Source organism: Erpetoichthys calabaricus, chromosome 2 (assembly GCF_900747795.2).
Source record: "Erpetoichthys calabaricus chromosome 2, fErpCal1.3, whole genome shotgun sequence".
NCBI lineage: Eukaryota > Metazoa > Chordata > Cladistia > Polypteriformes > Polypteridae > Erpetoichthys > Erpetoichthys calabaricus.
This window is the reverse complement of record NC_041395.2, coordinates 110,333,060-110,352,396: the sequence shown is the minus strand read 5'-3', so window position 1 is coordinate 110,352,396 and position 19,337 is coordinate 110,333,060. Positions and strand designations below refer to the sequence as shown.

Genomic DNA, 19,337 nt, shown 5'->3' with positions numbered 1-19,337 from the left:
TTCTTGAATAAGTCATTACAGTGCCCTTGGGGTCATTTTGGCAAGCTTGCCTTTCCACACTGTTCCAAATGTTTTCCATTTGGAGATAATGGTTCTCACCATGGCACTGTGGAGTCCCCGAGCCTTGGAAATGGCTTTGTAATCCTTCTTGACCTGTGCATTTCAACCGCTTTTGTAATTCTTTCTTCTGGAATTTTGATTGATCGAGACACAGTGTTGTTCTGGAAAACCTTTTGATGATGACTTCAGGCTCAAAGTAAGGGTCAATGTACAGACGATCCAACTGGGCTGACTACAGCCAGGTCAGGCCATGTTCAGTAAGTGGAGTTACTAAGTGGGTACTTATTTTTTCACATGGGCAATAAAAAGTGTAGGATAACATTACACCTTATATAGATTAAGTAGCAATTTAGAAATGATGTTATTTTCTTACTCCGGTTCCCTTTACCTAATATTACATTTTGTCTAATGATCTGAAGCCATTCATTGTGACAAATATAAAAATGGAGGATACAAGGAAGGGAAGGGGAAAATCATTTTTAAAAAGCACTTTTGGACCCACTATCCTCTGCAGGTCTGTATTGGGTTCTCCTCCCACTTCAATCTAGGGATACCCACCACACCTCTACAGGACATAAAGGCAAGTTCTTGTGAAGCAAGTAAGCAATGCTTTTCTCAAAGTCCTTTGACTGATACTAAGGAGCAGTAGTACACATGCTCTGTAATCAAACTCAAACACATATTATTGTATAACAAAATGTGTGAGAGGGTCATGTGAGGACCTTGAGCCCATTGCTTTTGGGACAGACTCCAGCGGTTACCTCCCTAGTAAACCCTGAATCTGATGAAATGGGTGTAAGAATGGGAATAATACATTTAATAATTTACAGTAACTCCTGCTTATTATGCAGAAATGTTTAGTACCTTTTTTTTTTCTTTTACCACAGGCTGAAAGAGTCCACAGACTGAACCAAGAGGAACGAGGACAATTACTCCCTAATTTGAAAGCATCTGGCTGGATTGAGGTAGAAGGTAGAGATGCCATATATAAGGAATTCTTATTTAAAGATTTCAACCAGGTATGTGCTAAGAATAATGCCTGGGAATTGAAAGAATAACGAACTAAAACGGTTTGATGTGAGATGTGTGTGTGTGTGTATATTATATATATGCGCACACACACACATAGTCCTAACAAATACATATAAAAAATACATAACATATTCTAAACTCTCTTTCAAAGGAGACTCTGGCTAGAGAAAAACTTTTGTTATTAGTACGAACTGAGCCTCACTAAAACGTAACAAGAAAAAGATTGGTTATCTATAAATAAAGTATAACATAACATTCAACCTACCTAATTCAACTGAGGGAAATGAAGGACTGAAGCAAATAGTGCACAAAGCAGGAAGTTCATCACAGAGCCCACTTAAAAACAGAGGCTCAGCTGAAAATCACCCATCAACCATTTATGCATGTCTTTTGAGGTGTGGAACAGACACCCAAACAGAAGGAGAAATCATACAAACACCACTCAGGGTTCAGAATCTGTGAGGCAGCAATTCCAACTACAGAACCACCATGCCACCCATAGAAATTGTTGTCAAGGCATTTTTATTGCTCTTACTTTGAAACTAGTATTATGGTTACTCTGGTTTTACACTAACATTTGTGAATGTGTTTTAATGTTGGTAATGTCTTACTTTTACTATTCTGAGGGGACATGTAAATAAGAAGTTCATAGTACTATATACACAACACAATAAACTTAATATGAAAGGTGTGTGTAAACTGGTGTCTCTAGCTAAATTTCATATGACTTAGTGTGCCTTGGATTGAAGAAGAATTCAACTTGGGACAAGTTCCCGCTTTACATTCAATACTGATTTCTAGACTGGCCCACTCCTGACCCTGCACTGGACTAATGGTTCTGATGATTGCAGGGAGGTTTACTGTGCGTTGATTCTCTAGGCTTACTTCCACTGCACAGTATTAAATTGTTTTCAGGCATGAATTATTGTTTACAGTATTTTAATTGTAGGATGAAATTACACTTATTTTAAACTCATTCTTCCTATTTCCCATAATGTTTTACAGGCATTTGGTTTTATGACTAGAGTTGCTCTCCAGTCAGAGAAAATGGACCATCACCCCGAATGGTTTAATGTGTATAATAAGGTACTGATGAAAGGTGTTTACCAATATTCTATTTTCTTTCCTTCACATCTGATACAATGGTTCACAATACTAGTGAATAAACCTACACATACTGACTAGCAGTTTGGAAGAAGTGTTTTTTGTAAGGAATTAGATTAGCAACAAATAGGTAGTGTCAATATATTTCTAAAAATATAGACATATTACAGCTATATTTCTCATCATGTGATCATTTTGAATAAACTCAGAGGTTAAAAAGACAAAAAGGCAGTGTGGCTTCAGGAATAAAAATGAATACCAGAAACTGTAAACCAAAGGATTTACTTGAGAGATGCAGTACTTCAGAAAGCAGTAACAGATCACTAAGAAAAATAAGAAATGCCAGTAAGCCACTTAGCATAACTTAGGCGTAAAGAATGACAGCACTGTTGTTTTGTCCTTCACTTACTGTTTTCTTAATTGTTCACTGATTTGATTCATCTTAAGTTTCTCTGCTAGTTTAGTTCAAGGGTCTTCCCTCACTGACATTATGCAACAGAAGTTGTGCATATTAGCTCTGCAGGAGACAAGCAGAAGATACTGCTCTTTCAATTCAACTTGAATCCCATATTACACAATCCACTAAGGAAAAAAAAACCTAGAAACACTAAAAATTGTTTTACCTAAAATATTTACTCAATAAATATACTGTACAAACAGAACATGAGGAAGAAAATCACTTCCTTATCACATAAGGCAATTACAGCACCACAATGCCATACACTGTAATGCAATTTTGTGATGATTATAATTAGACTAGATTGCCCAGTTCTGGGATATGAAGGCTCTATTATCCCTACTTTGTGGAAAGATAACGGGCATTTTACACACATCTACATGATCTGACCTGGATAAGTTGTGTTCAGTATGGGACTTGGAGCTCACTTCACAAAAGTGCACCTACAGATTAAAAACTTCAACTCAAGAGCTTCATTGGAATCTGTCTGCCACTATGGGTTTCCTTTTGCCATAGTCAAAGCATTTATTTACATGTGTTTTTTTTTTTTTTTAAACTGAAAAAAATAGTGTAAGCATTTCATGAAACAAGTGCCAATTACCTGAAGCCCAGTAAAACATGTTGACTGAAAGAACACCTTCTCCTTAATGTGATGTTAAGTCAGACTGACTACAGAGTGATGGATGACTCATAAGTTATTTTTTCTAATTATGTATAAAAATTAATTGCCAACACTTACAAATTCATTGAGACCACAGAGTCCACAAACTTTTTAAATCTGTCAGAAACATTTATCCAGTAGTTTACATCAAATCTACCATAAATTATTTAATTTTTCCCCCTGATGTTGTACAGGAGATATTTAAATATTTTGCAAATTTTCTGGTTCTTTTTCAATGTCTTAATATGCCATGCCATTAGCAAGTGACAAAATAAATGTATTTTATGACTCACAGTGCAATCAGTTAAGACTATTTAAACTGATTTAACAAACGTTATAAGAGATATGTAATACAAAAGAAGACATTAGCAATTAACTGTTTGTACATTTTACAAAGTTACTTTCATTTCTTTAATATTGAAACCTTACCTGTTGGCTTTGTGATGTCCATCATTAAGCTCAAGAAGTTTTACTTAACATGCCTTAATAGGTATTAGCCAACTGAGTAGGTGTTACAGTCCAGCTCTAAAATGAGAACCACTGTAATTTTTACTATTTTACACTAAAACCTTCGTGAGCTTAATTTTTTCTAATACTTCAAGCATTAGAAACTATGAAAATTGGCAAGTATATCAAAATTTCTCAATATATATATATTATATAAATACATTTAGTGAAAATCAGCCCTGGACACATACAGGCACAGCAACAGAAGTGCAAAGTACACCCAATAGATAGATAGATAGGGTTGAGCTTCCAAGCTCCAAGCCCATGGCTCTGATGCAATCCAGGGGGGCTGCCCCCTCATGTCCCGGCGGAGGTATAGTTGTGGATATGCCCCCGGTCCTTCCACCAGGAGGGCATTCCGACCAGGCAATCTATCTATAGCTATCTATCTATCTGCTATTTAACTGACCAGATCAATATCCCAGAAGTTTCATTGAGTGTTCCTTTAATTATTTTGAGCAGTATATTATATATACATACACACACACATATATATATACACACATATACAGTGCATCCGGAAAGTATTCACAGCGCATCACTTTTTCCACCTTTTGTAATGTTACAGCCTTATTCCAAAATGGATTAAATTCATTTTTTTCCTCAGAATTCTGCACACAACACCCCATAATGACAACATGAAAAAAGTTTACTTGTGGTTTTTGCAAATTTATTAATTAAAAATAAAAAAACTGAGAAATCACATGTACGTAAGTATTCACAGCCTTTGCTCAATACTTTGTCAATGCACCTTTGGCAGCAATTACGACCTCAAGTCTTTTTGAATATGATGCCACAAGCTTGGCACACCTATCCCTGGCAAGTTTCGCCCATTCCTCTTTGCAGCACCTCTCAAGCTCCATCAGGTTGGATGGGAAGTGTCGGTGCACAGCCATTTTAAGATCTCTCCAGAGATGTTCAATCGGATTCAAGTCTGGGCTGTGGCTGGGCCACTCAAGGACATTCACAGAGTTGTCCTGAAGCCACTCCTTTGATATCTTGGCTGTGTGCTTAGGGTCGTTGTCCTGCTGAAAGATGAACCGTCGCCCCAGTATGAGGTCAAGAGCGCTCTGGAGCAGGTTTTCATCCAGGATGTCTCTGTACATTGCTGCAGTCATCTTTCCCTTTATCCTGACTAGTCTCCCAGTTCCTGCCGCAGAAAAACATCCCCACAGCATGATGCTGCCACCACCATGCTTCACTGTAGGGATGGTGCCAGGTTTCCTCCAAACGTGACGCCTGGCATTCACACCAAAGAGTTCAATCTTTGTCTCATCAGACCAGAGAATTTTCTTTCTCATGATCTGAGAGTCCTTCAGGTGCCTTTTGGCAAACTCCAGGCGGGCTGCCATGTGCCTTTTACTAAGGAGTGGCTTCCGTCTGGCCACTCTACCATACAGGCCTGATTGGTGGATTGCTGCAGAGATGGTTGTCCTTCTGGAAGGTTCTTCTCCCTCCACAGAGGACTCTGGAGCTCTGACAGAGTGACCATCGGGTTCTTGGTCACCTCCCTAACTAAGGCCCTTCTCCCCCGATCGCTCAGTTTAGATGGCCGGTCAGCTCTAGGAAGAGTCCTGGTGGTTTCGAACTTCTTCCACTTACGGATGATGGAGACCACTATGCTCATTGGGACCTTCAAAGCAGCAGAAATTTTTTTGTAACCTTCCCCAGATATGTGCCTCGAGACAATCCTGTCTTGGAGGTCTACAGACAATTCCTTTGACTTCATGCTTGGATTTGTGCTCTGACATGAACTGTCAACTGTGGGACCTTATATAGACAGATGTGTGCCTTTCCAAATCATGTCCAGTCAACTGAACTTACCACAAGTGGACTTCAATTAAGCTGCAGAAACATCTCAAGGATGATCAGGGGAAACAGGATGCACCTGAGCTCAATTTCGAGCTTCACGGCAAAGGCTGTGAATACTTATGTACATGTGCTTTCTCAATTTTTTTTTATTTTTAATAAATGTGCAAAAACCTCAAATAAACTTTTTTCACGTTGTCATTATGGGGTGTTGTGTGTAGAATTCTGAGGAAAAAAATGAATTTAATCCATTTTGGAATAAAGCTGTAACATAACAAAATGTGGAAAAAGTGATGTGCTGTGAATACTTTCCGGATGCACTGTACATATAATATATATATATATATATATATATATATATATATATATATATATATATATATATATATATATATATATATATATATGCTAATAGCCCAGCTGGAAGCGCTGTTTCTATAGATATAGAGGCAATTGTGTTAATAATCTTTTTGTAATATTAAAGTGATAATTGACCGTATACATTGTCAATCAATGTAAGTAGTTGTACTTTATACACACACACACACACACACGCACACACACACACACACACACACACAAACATACTCACTAATCATAGTGTCACAGAATGGTGACATTAGAGTCCAATGAAATGTACAGTATTTATTTTAAGAATTATGAATATGCTGCCATGTTGAGTAACATATTATGTTCTTTTCAGGTGCACATAACTTTAAGCACTCATGATTGTGGAGGACTTTCCCACAGGGATGTGGCTCTGGCGGACTTCATTGAACAGGTTGTTCCTTTTTAACCAAAAGCTAATACCAGATGGAAAAGAACAAGAAGAATTTAATCTTTATTACAAAATCAATCACAGCATCCAAATCAAAAGTGTGATGAATATGTGTGGAGGACAGTAGAATTCACATCTCAAACATTTTTAAAATAAAGCATTCTTTCACCTTTTTAGGATTAAAACTGAAAGCAAACTGCCTTTATTTTTTGTGAAGTGTAAACTGGTAAAAATAAAATGGTTTTGGTAGGTCATGCAAGACATTGTAGTTTTCCTGTATGTATTTTATTTAATCAGTTTAATCTAACAAAAGTTAACTCAAACACTCTTTTGACTTAAAACCCCTGCACAATAATATGTGTTTGACTACTGACTGATTTATTGATCTTCTTCTATACTCTATGTTCTACATAACCAGTAAACCCCTGATTCTCTAAAGAATCGCAAATGCAAGAATGGCAATCACTTTCTATCTTTGGAGGAATGAAAAATGATGGAGGGTGGGAGCGTCCTGGTAAAGTTTTCATTTAATTAAATAAATATATTTTGCATCTGGTGTTTCAGAAGCACGTTGTAGGCGCCTTCGTTTATTGTTTTTATCCGTGCGGTCTCGTTTTTGTTTTTCTGTGGCTGTGTCGTTAGGTGGAAGTCATTTACTGTTAGGAATCATAATTCAACTTACTTTTAATACTGAATTACTGTAAACATTACTAAACGAAGGTTGTATATGCGGTGGTGTGCGCGATCGTGTCCGGGCAGCGGTTGTATTGTGACCTGAAGGTTTTATATGCGGTGGTGTGCGCGTTCGGGCGGCGGTTGTATTGTGACCTGAAGTTTAGTTTACAGGTTGTGTTGTTTGGGCGCCACCTACTGACTCTGGGAAGCCACTGGGTTTGACTCTGGGACGCTAAGGCGCTGTGCGCATGCGCTTCGGTGCATCCGGCATCTGGCATCCGTGCATATATTATACAACTGTTGTTTAGTAATATAGATAGCAGGGGAGTGAGGAGTATATTGTAGCTAAAAGCAGCAAAACTTAGTACAGCATGTCCTTCTACTTTTCTTTCACTTATTTCAATCAAGCCAAAGTAAATTAATTTGTCGATTACCTGTCATTTGCATCTTGGATGCACACATCTGCTAACTTTAAACTTACCTGTCACAAAGAAAAAGCATTACTATAACAAGATAGTGTGTGCTTATGCCATACAAGTATGTGTTCAAATAAATGTACATAATTATCTAGTTAAAGTTGTGGGGCCTGTGTTGCTTAAAAGGGTCCATACTATTTTAACCCATTTAAGCCTCAGATTTGCTTAGCATCAAAAAATACATAAAAAAATCAGTATTTCAACAGAAACTTTTCTGTTCATAGCAATTTGTTTCTCACAGAAGGAACAGGATTAAAAGAACTCAAAAGCTCCTGCTAGAAATACAGTCCCAGTAGCCTCTCAGATCCCATGTCTTTAAACAGCTGCCACTATTTCTGGAAGTGTCCACCTTTGCTGTATGACATTTATTTTCTGTGGTTATGTACTTTAGTTGTATATCTGGTGAGATTCTCCTTACTTGTGATAGAAACCACAATATCATCAAACCTCTTCCAATGTACAATACTGGAAAGTGCAGTTAGACCTCAACCCAAAATGCACATTTTTGGAATTAGGGATGAAATCGGCAGCAACTGGAGGAAAAATGCACACATACACTGACAAAATGTGCAAACTTCACACAGGTAGTGCCTGGGTACCAATTCAAACTCAATTATCAAGCATTGTGTGGGAGAATTGCTAACCACTATGCCATTAATTTTAAAAGATTCATTTTTAAAATTTGTTTTTTTGATGAATAAAAGATAAAAGTGCAAAATTAAAATAAAAAAAATCATTAAAAAGCCAAGTGGATAATAGTTTATTTGAAACACAAAACTGTCAGAATTTAAGTGACACAGAAAATAGTTTAACTACTTTGTAACAACAACGGCATTTTTGAGATCTGAACACTAGTCAACACAAAGGGGGGAAAAAGAAAAAAAAAAAGACGTTACTTGATCTCACAGTCAAGCGAGGCTTGAAGCCCACAAGAGTGGGCCTTGGCAAAATCAACAGGAGACAAAGTACAAAGCCAGGAGCTTTTAACCCGGAAAGGCCTAACTTTTCACACATCCAAAAGATAAAACAAAGACCATGTGATGATAGAAAAAAATTAAAACATATCAATATTTAAATAATGTATTTATTTTGATCATTATGAACACATTTTAATGTAACAATTAAAAGACATTGGCTTAAAGGTGTTTTAACCGAATTAATAAACTCTTGCTCTATTCTGGACACCTTAAACAACTAATGGGACAGTGTCACGTCAAAAAGCAGAACAGTTCATGGTATAGAACAACAAAAAGTCACTTTCTTTTTGAATTCTCAACAGAAAAACTTTAAAATAACTGTCTGTGAGCTGAAAAACTAATAAGAAAATGTTACATAAATCCTTTCTTTGAACATAAAAAGTAGCAAAGTTCTCTTTAAAAAAATGACCAGAATGTAAAGTCCTGAGTTGCTTTTCACATATAAAGCAGACCCATAAAAAAAGTTACACAGAATTAACATTATAGAAAATATTTACGAAAATATGTTATCTGACAGAATGCAACTATAAATATAAGTATTTCCTTAATTACACTTAATTGAAGAAGGCCTAATCATATTCAGTGCATTTCTCATTAAGAAATAAACTTTAATGTTTGTTCAGGAGTTCAATGCAGTTCTTTAAAATTAAATAAACACCTTGTTAGGTAATTCTATTAGTTATAAATTTTTTTTTTTTTGGTAGAAACAGTGTGTGTGTTTTCTATGGGAAACTTACATTTATCATGGATCCTTTACAAATAACCTTATATAAAAGAATGGCTTAAAAGGAATTCAAACAATTATTATGATTGATTATTTTCAATGTATGGATCAGTGCACTTAGCTGTACAACTCTATAACAGAATGTAAATGTAACTGAACAAAAAACTGTTAAAAGAAACTGTTACACTGAAAACTAATTGCTAAAAAAAGGCACCGTATTTAAAATTCACTGCACTTTTTGCCAAAATGTATTAACTTCAAAGTTAACAAAGTCGCAATATAGTTTGTAATCTCACGTATGCTGTAGAATATGTATCAAATAATAAATGATCCTGACTACCTACAGTATAGTAAGGCACGATATGTTGTCTATATTAAATGAATATTGTACAGAATTTCTAATGTAAAGCATTTTTTTTTTAAATTACCCAATACTGTGTTAATATACAAAATAATACAGTTTCCAAGAGTTCCTAACATTTTCTGTATGTTAAGGTCATACAAAATCTTTAACAAGCCTAATTCATTAATAAAAAAATAAAAAAGTGAATTTCTAGTGTTCTCTCCTACCCATATTAGCCAGAACTCCACCCACTGCAACCCTTTCAAATGTTCTTTATGGATGACATTTTTGTTAAATATCTGAAGCAATAATTAATTGGCTTATCTCATCATATACTTATGTTGAAGTCTCCTGGCATTATGTATACAGCATCCATTACAGTAACTTTGATCTCTGGTTTTCAAATTTTGCTTTTGATATCAGCTTGAGAAATGATGAGAACTATTGTTTCAGATGGCATCATTTTAGTTACTTTTGTTATTTTATCAGAGTAACATAGTGATTTAATAAATATTAGAAGATATTGTGATTAACTTCAAAAATGATTAACAAAGCAACAGTACTATAAACTCTCAAAGATCACATGTGGGAAATAGCAGTTTGATTGTGTTCTTCGCATTTGCAAGCACACATCATCCTTTATAAAAATTATTCTGTTTTGTTAGAAAGCAGATGATTTTACTAGCTATTTCTGCTTATTGATCTTCAAAACATTCAAGTGTATACTTATTTAAGAGTGACTGCTAATATAAATCAGGTCCAGGTTTAGATTAGCATTCAGTTATTTGTGAAATGAATAACTACATCATTAGCACATGTACACAGGAAATGAATGACAAAATAAAGTGAATAATTTGTAATTAAATACAAATGAAATAGCCCAAAACTGAGCATTTACCCTAGGAAACCTGAGACAATTGGGAGAGAAAAGGGGGAAGAAAAAAAAAATCAAAACAAAAAAAACAAAACCTGCCTTTTTTAAGATTATTCCAATATAAAAACAAATGTGCAATTTAAACATCTACCATATACTCTTTATGTGTATAAAGGTCAGAATAAAAACATTAGTGGTTTTAGAAATGGTAAAATGTTAATTTGGTCCAATTTACTTGTAATGTGAATAATAATTAACCTATTTAAATATAAATTACAACAAAAGACCGCACACTCAATATACATATATCTTGCTTCATTGCAAATTATTATAAAAACCACTGAAAGTCGTAAACCTTTTTTTTTTTTTTTTTTTAATTATAAAGAAGTAAAGAAATAATTAAATTTAGCTCAGCTGCTTAGGCATCACTTACTACATAATAATTTAAACAAACCATATCATCTCTGGAGTGATACATTAGTGGTTTCCAACATCAAGCTAGGAAATATAAAATTAATATGAAAGTTTAAAAAATTAAACACATCTGTACTTTAATAACTGAGGCCCTACTTGTCTAGTGCTACTAAATGGTCATTGGAGTCCAGTTGAGCCATTCATGTGCTTATCCACACAGATTGTGTCTGTGCTATACAGGCAGTCCAGAAATCCACAGGATATTTCTGTTACCAAGGAACGATCAGGAATTGACTGTGCCATTCCATAGATTGCACCCTAAATGAAGGGGGTTAGAACAACAAAACAGATTAGTAACAAAACATTTAACTTGAAGTAGAAGCTGACTATATTTAACATACTCAATTCACCATAGTGCTTAGTGATTTCTATTATACTCTAGTTACACTGCCTGGCCAAAAAAAAAAAGTCGCCCCCTGGATTTAACTAAGCAAATAGGTACGAGCCTCCTATTGGATAATTACTGCATGGGCGATTATCTTTCAGGTGGCAACAAGTTATTTAACCCCAACTGGTGCAATGAGTTGCTTCTCATTTCTTAAACAACCATGTCGAAAGACACATCTCGTGGTCGTGGAAAAGACGTTAGTCGGTTTGAGAAGGGTCAAATCATTGTCATGCATCAAGCAGAGAAAACATCTAAGGAGATTGCAGAAACTACTAAAATTGGGTTAAGAACTGTCCAATGCATTATTAAAAACTGGAAGGATAGTGGGGACCCATCGTCTTCGAGGAAGAAATGTGGCCGGAAAAAAATCCTGAATGATCGTGATCGGCAATCACTTAAACGTTTGGTGAAATCAAATCGAAGAAAAACAACAGTAGAACTCAGGTCTATGTTTAATAGTGAAAGTAAGAGCATTTTCACATGCACAATGCGAAGGGAACTCAATGGATCCATCAATGGATGTTTTCTTCCCTGATGGCACAGGCATATTCCAAGATGACAATGCCAGGATTCATCAGGCTCAAATTGTGAAAGAGTGGTTCAGGGAGCATGAGACATCATTTTCACACATGGATTGGCCACCACAGAGTCCAGACCTTAACCCCATTGAGAATCTTTGGGATGTGCTGGAGAAGGCTTTGCACAGCGGTCAGACTCTACCATCATCAATGCAAGATCTTGGTGAAAAATTAATGCAACACTGGATGGAACTAAATCTTGTGACATTGCAGAAGCTTATCGAAACAATGCCACAGCGAATGCGTGCCGTAATCAAAGCTAAAGGCGGTCCAACGAAATATTAGAGTGTGTGACCTTTTTTTTTGGCCAGGCAGTGTATTTCCATAATAATTGTTATATAAAGTAGGTCCATTCTTTTTATGTTGGTGTGGAAAATCTATGAATAATCTGCAACATATCCAGTATGTAAGAATGTTTTAAATCAACCAATTTCAGATTCCCATTCCAAAAGCTCACCTTCCTAATTGGGGAGCCCTTCTTGAGCTGCAGTATACAGCATTTTTAATATGACACTGGAGAAATATAAACTGTACTTGACTCAGTTTTAATGCCCCACTTTTCCTCTCATTCATTGGTCAAGAGCCCGGTCTTCAACATAAAAGCTAGAATTAGTCTGAAAACACTTTACCTATGCACTGTTTTGATTTTCCAGGATGTAATTATTAAACAATATTTTAGCAGAACTGTGTGTTTTGGAGATAGTGAGGGAATGACCGGATAACTAACTTGTGGATTACACATCACGAGTAACTAGAATTTGTTTCCCTCCATTGATGTTTTAATAATATTTGCTCTTCTTTAGCATAGATTAATACTGCCCCACATTGAAGCCTACTGTATGAGCATCACAACATTCAATACAACTAAATAATTTATTTAAAATTTAGTAGAGACAATAAAACGACTGTAAAAGGATTATTATAGGAAACATAGAAAACCAGGGAAAACTGACCTACTAGAATGAAATATTAATTTCTAAACAACTTTACAGAGTTGAAAAAGGAATTAAACATCATAGCAGAAAGAAAAACACAATAAAGATGTAAAGAGGGCCTGAATTTCAACTGTGTAAAATGTAATAGCAAATCTAAAACGATAAATAATCTTTAAAAGTTGCTTATCCACAAAAGAGACTATAGACCACATATGTCCCTGAAGAATGAAAGTGCCCTGTGAAATCTACAACAAATACACTTCTTTAGGTCAGGGCTACAGAATAAAGAAAAAAAAAGAATGTGTGATTTTGCAGTAGTGCAGAATCAAATATTTGCAAATGAAACCCTTTCTATGAAAAGAAATTTAAAAACATGAATACTGGTGTAATTACTCACCATTCCAGTTGTTTTCTCCAGAGGATTTTTCATAATCTCACTTACTGAGTTCTTAACATCTTCTACAAATTGCTGGGCAACTCCTGCATGTGTGTGTAATAATGTCACACATATGTGAATGCTATAAAATAAACAAAATCATATTATTCAGTCTGCGGTGGGTTGGCACCCTGCCCAGGATTGGTTCCTGCCTTGTGCCCTGTGTTGGCTGGGATTGGCTCCAGCAGACCCCCGTGACCCTGTGTTTGGATTCAGCGGGTTGGCAAATGGGTGGATGGATATTATTCAGTATAGAAAAAAAGAAGAGGTACAATTTATGATGCTTGTTTAAATGTTCTTGCTTAGTGAGGAAGAAAAAAAAAGGTGTTTTTATGGGCGCAACATTAATGCAGAACTTAAAGACTTGCATTAAAGGATAAGTTCAGTATTTTTTTCAAGTCAAAGTTATTTACTCACAATCATTGTCTATATTATCATCTTTTTTAAAATTAATTTTAACTACACGCTTGTTTGCGCTTGCCAGCCTGCTCATGGCCTTTGTCATGGGTGGAGTTATGACAATCTCAACACACCCTTAGTACCAAGTTATATTCTGTTTATAATCCTACTTTTGCTTCTGCAATTCTATTTTTTCAACAGTTATGTACTGCCTTGGCTTGTAATAAGACAGATGCATGGTCCAATCATAGGATTAGTTTCTGCTAAATGGCACACACTTTTCATCCATTACCTTCTGTGCTGTTACTTTACATAGGTTTCGTGGCAGCATGGTGAAAAGAATACGTAAGAGTTTCCTTGTACTTTGTACAAATAACAATACATCTGAAGTGAACTGATGACATTTTATATTTTTAATAAAATCCTTTGATTTCTAAAAGAGCCAAGCCACATGAACGTCATAATTTCTGTGATGTGTTCAGCACATGCATGATAAAAAAAATGAGAGTGTGTGATAAATCAGATTGAAGTGCCACAAAATATCGACATTATTTGTGATGTGTAATTCATGCTGAGGATATGGTAATAAAACAACGCAGGACAGCTTAGCTATTACCTAAACAAATGGGCTTGACAGACTGAATGGTCTCCTTTCATTTTGTCAAATTTCATATATTCGTATGTGTGTGAGTGAACTCACTGGCACTCAAACCAATTAATCCATAAATACATGAGGACAACATGCAAACCCTGGTGCTATGTGTAAAAGCAGGAAAGGTGTGCTACCTGGAGAATACTGGCATAAAAGAAGGTCTGTAAATGCCAGTGGGCCTCTGGGGGTAGTCAGGGGGGCACAAACAGATGTAGCACTTAATGAACACTTTGAACATGTCTCCTGTATGCTACAGTCCACCAGTTCTAATGCATACAGGTTGCCTCTGACCCTGGGTGAGAAGGGTAAGGCAGAGCTTGACGGTGTGCATGAGCATGCAAAAGGATGAAGCAGTTGGGAGCATGTGTCACCACATGGTGGAAGTGGCCACTGTAGGAACCAGAAAGTGCTTTTTAGGGCCACCTCACCAGCAGTCACAATAATGTAGCTAATTCATATTCCTCTTTCTCAACATATATCCTGGGTCATTACCATATTCTCTCTCACATGAGTACATTACCAGTAGGGAATATCTTTGCAAAATAATGAAAAAGCTTGTGCATAGTGACAGAATATACTAAGTGATTGAAAGTGTGTCTTTTTCAGTTTTCCAATTTGACTCTACAACAGAGTCAGTAATTCACAACTGGGCATTAAAACCATGGTCAATAATGGCACTTGGCTAGGACTTTCCAAGGTAAATCCATGCTACTGACCTTGAAATATGCCAAAGGGCAGAGTAAAGTGCACAGCTGTTCTTCTTTTAAAATGGCCGAATGCCATAACAATATGTGCTTTTTCTCTTTTGTAAAATGACATGGATACACTGTTTTGCAATATGTATGTAATCTCAAGACACAAATCAATACTATTAACATTTTTGGCTTGAAAAATGAATGTATTTGGTAAATATTAAAGCTTTTCTTACGTACCCTTCACCTCCATTATAAAAGGCAAGATGGGGCTATTTATTTTTTTAAATGTATAAAATATGCTTTACTTTAGAATGTAAAAATCATGTGTCAAATTAGTAGGTACCATTATTATGGAGAAATATATTGAACTTATCCTTTAAGGCAGAGAATTAACAGTTGGACAGCTAGACATCTTTTTACACTACAAACTCAATATAAATATATACACTTGTAAACTACCATATTACAGTTAAATTTATAAGCAAATATTTTCCAAGTTATGTGTTGACTCACCTTGAAGGGAACTGTAGTGTGTTTAAGTTCCATCCCTTGCTGGTGAGTAAGTTGGATAGACGAAAGATATCAAAGACATTGGATCCAACAGCAACCACCGAAACTTCAGGCTTTCCAAAAACAAATATTCCATTCATCTTTCTCAACCTGTCAAATACAAACAAACAAACAAATAAATTAGACAAACTGGATAATTCTATATAAATGTCAACAATACTAACAAGTGAAAAAGGAAGGTAATATACCCAAAAGCCACTTGATACAAATAAAAATTTGATCACAAAAACATACTTGATAAATGAAAATGGAATCATTTTAAAACTGAAATTTCTTGATATAAAAAAACAAATCAAAAGTCACCTTAATGAACACAACATATAAAGTTTAATAAAACCAATAATGGGCATAAATAAGCAGCAAAGGCAACACCTGTGATAATGTGATTGAGATCATTAAGAAGAATATAGTAAACTAAAGCCTATAACCTGTGCTGGCCACATTAGCCAAGAACACAAATTGTTGATGTGTGTTTTTACCAACACCTATAACACTTATTGTAACATTGTATATGTTGTATGGTAACAAAAGTATAACAAAGACTCAAACATGGAGATGGCACAATTGCTTTAAAAGGAGAAGGAAGTGGAATCACGGGTAAGGATGTGCTGTTGACAGCTTTGAAAATTATTAGGATATGATTTAACAGCCGATTTTCTATCAAAGGTGGCCAAGGCTCCTCATCCTAATATGTTTAGTCCCCACCCCAAAATTAATTCTTAAAAAAATATTCTTTAATATATGCGTTTTTGATGCATGTATTTGAGCTGGTAAAAATTTACATAAAAGAAGTATCACTTGGTAAAAGAATACAAAATGTGACAATTTTCCTGGACAGAAATGCACTGCGATTTTAGGCAGCAGAACTAAAGAGTGTGGGAGTAAAATTGCACTGACAAATGAGCGCATGTTTTAGGTATAATACTACTCTACTCTTTATACAAGGTATTCACAATTCATTGTTTACCAGAAAGCAAAACCGTCCTCCCAGCATCACAGCTAGTGCACTGCTTTTTCTGTCCCAGACAATCTTTGTTGAAAAAAGTACAGGAACTTACTTCATTAGACCCTTACAAAATAACAAAAAGGTTAGCTTGCCTGTTAAAACATTCTTATCTTTAAGTTTTGTGCCTTATGATGTATTAATTAGTTTTGAAGAACTTATGGATAACTGCCCAACAGAGCTAGAGGCATCAAAATCAAGATACAGCAGGGAAAACGTTTGTCTCAGTAGATATATTTCTAATAGGGCTACTGACATGAAATTTTCACCAGATGTCTGTAACAACCCAAGTAATCCACACATACAAAGAAATCAAAACAAATAAGTCCATAAATAAAGTTATGTGAAATAAAGGGGAATGACACCAGGGAAAAAGTATTTAACAAATGAAGAAAAGAAGGAGCAAAAAGGCATGGAAAGCCAAGAAACCCTCTGAAATCTTGTCAGTATTTAGAAAGCTACCCTGTCCCCTATCAGTGCAAATTAATATCAGCTGGTTTAGTCCTAATTGATGAGAAGCGTCCATCTGCAGTCAGGACAGTTTTAGGCCTTGGACAGATCCGAGCACTTCAGCCACTATGAGGTCCATAAATTGACACCCCCTTCTGGAGCCATTCCCCTGTTTCGCTGGTGAACTGACACCTATATTACAACTTCAATTCCCTTTAGTTCCTGACCTCAAATGTGTATTCAGCATTTATTAAACTTCTAAACTATCAAGGTCTTTCAGTTCTACATCTGAAGCAGTTGTTTTGGTGTCAAATATTAGAAACAAATTGAACAAAATATCTTAACATTTTGTATTTTATAGTACATGTTTTATATCTGTGTTTGCCATGTCTCATTCATGAGACTGCACTTTTTAATATGTTAGTTATATGCTGTACTCAACGGAGTAGTGGCTCTGTGGCTAAGGATCTACACTGGTAATCAGAAGGTTGACCCCATATAAAAATGGGAAATGCTAAGGAAGAAGACAAAGAAGAATAACTTATATGCTGCACTCAGCTACAATTAACTGTACATATTATTATAGACTCTGAATCAAATAGATCATATAATTTGTGTAAACAGTCAAAATATGCAATACAGTGATCCCTCCTCGATCGCGGGGGTTGCATTCCAGAACCCCCCGCGAAAGGTGAAAATCCGCGAAGTAGAAACCATATGTTTATATGGTTATTTTTATATTGTCATGCTTGGGTCACAGATTTGCACAGAAACACAGGAGGTTGTAGAGAGACAGGAACTTTATTCAAACACTGCAAACAAACATTTGTCTCTTTTTCAAAAGTTTAAACGTGCTCTATGACAAGACAGAGATGACAGTTCTGTCTCACAATTAAAAGAATGCAAACATATCTTCCTCTTCAAAGGAGTGCACGTCAGGAGCAGAGAATGTCAGAGACAGAGAGAGAGAAAAGCAAACAATCAAAAACCGATTGGTGCTGTTCGAGCTTTTAAGTATGCGAAGCACTGTGCAGGAAGCATGTCCCTTGACAAAGCAGCTGCAAGAAAGCCCAGCAAAAAAGGGAGCAATGTGAAGGTAGTCTTTCAGCATTTTTTAGACAAGCATCCATATTCTCTAGGGGTGCGTACAGCCCCCCTGCTCACACCCCCTCCGTCAGGAGCAGAGAATGTCAGAGCGAGAGAGAGAGAGAGAGAGAGAGAGAGAGAGAAAAGCAAACAAACAATCAAAAATCAATAGGTGCTGTTTGATCTTTTAAGTATGTGAATCACAGTGCGGGAAGCATATCGCACAACAAAGCAACCACATGTAAGCCCAGCAAGGAAGGGAGAAATGTGAAGGTAATCTTTCAGCGTTTTTTGATGAGCAGCCGTATCCTCTAGGGGTGTGAACAGCCCCCGTGCTCACAATATATTTGAGGAGTTTTATTTAATACGTAATACATGCTCTGATTGAGTAGCTTCTCAGCTATCTACCAATAGCGTCCTTTGTATGAAATCAACTGGGCAAACCAACTGAGGAAGCATGTACCGGAAATTAGAAGACCTATTGTCCACTGAAACCCACGAACCAGCGAAAAATCCGCGATATATATTTAAATATGCTTACATATAAAATCCGCGATTGAGTGAAGCCGCAAAAGTCAAAGCGCGATATAGCGAGGGATTACTGTACTGCACACCAGACATTTAGGAGCTCTTTAGAGTGCTGTCTTTATGGTCCTCTCTGTGTTATATCATTAGTACTGTATTATTACTGGTGTACAAAATTTGAATATTTATATTAATGATGCATTAATTGTGGCAGAGTTTATGCTCCAGAGTAATGATGCACTCACCCTCAGAAGCACAAAGAGATATAAAGTAATCGTTTGAGGTACCCAGCTAAGACCTTCTGTTAGCTGAGCGACTTTGCATGCCCATTGGGGATGGCTCGCGACCTTGCAGCAACTACGAAGAGACATTTATTACATTAGCACAACAGTAATAGTAAGGTTTTTTTTTTTTAATTTATAAATATTTTTGCACACACACATTCAGTTTGCCACCATTACTATAAGAGTACATTTAGTACAAAGTATACCACAAACACAAGGGGTGGGGGCGTGGAAAGTGGGTGGAGTCAAAAGTGATGCAGCTGACAGGAGCATCATCTTATGGGCATCAGAATGTCTCAGGTCACTGAATCCGTCCAAGGCCTAAAACTGACCTGACTGCAGCTGGACTTTATTATAATTAATAGCCTATAAAAAGACTTCTCAT

General features: G+C 36.1%; 2 protein-coding genes across 3 annotated transcripts in view; one reads left to right on the top strand and one right to left on the bottom strand.

The window, feature by feature from the left end:
• Positions 1 to 6,669, top strand: part of pcbd1 (pterin-4 alpha-carbinolamine dehydratase/dimerization cofactor of hepatocyte nuclear factor 1 alpha) — a 39,814-nt gene extending 33,145 nt beyond the window's left edge. Inside the window, exons 2-4 of the mRNA XM_028794354.2 lie at positions 948 to 1,079; positions 2,098 to 2,178; positions 6,334 to 6,669. Of these exons, the coding sequence (XP_028650187.1) occupies positions 948 to 1,079; positions 2,098 to 2,178; positions 6,334 to 6,426 (306 nt within the window). The 3' untranslated portion in view covers positions 6,427 to 6,669. The remainder of the gene's footprint in view (positions 1 to 947; positions 1,080 to 2,097; positions 2,179 to 6,333) is intronic.
• A 1,626-nt stretch (positions 6,670 to 8,295) lies between these two features.
• The window catches only part of sgpl1 (sphingosine-1-phosphate lyase 1), an 87,192-nt gene continuing 76,150 nt past the window's right edge, over positions 8,296 to 19,337 (bottom strand). For both annotated transcript variants that reach the window (XM_028794350.2, XM_028794351.2), the window contains exons 12-14: positions 15,548 to 15,694; positions 13,250 to 13,370; positions 8,296 to 11,209 (exon numbers count right to left, since the gene is read on the bottom strand). In XM_028794350.2, the coding sequence (XP_028650183.1) occupies positions 11,069 to 11,209; positions 13,250 to 13,370; positions 15,548 to 15,694 (409 nt within the window). In that variant the 3' untranslated portion in view covers positions 8,296 to 11,068. The remainder of the gene's footprint in view (positions 11,210 to 13,249; positions 13,371 to 15,547; positions 15,695 to 19,337) is intronic.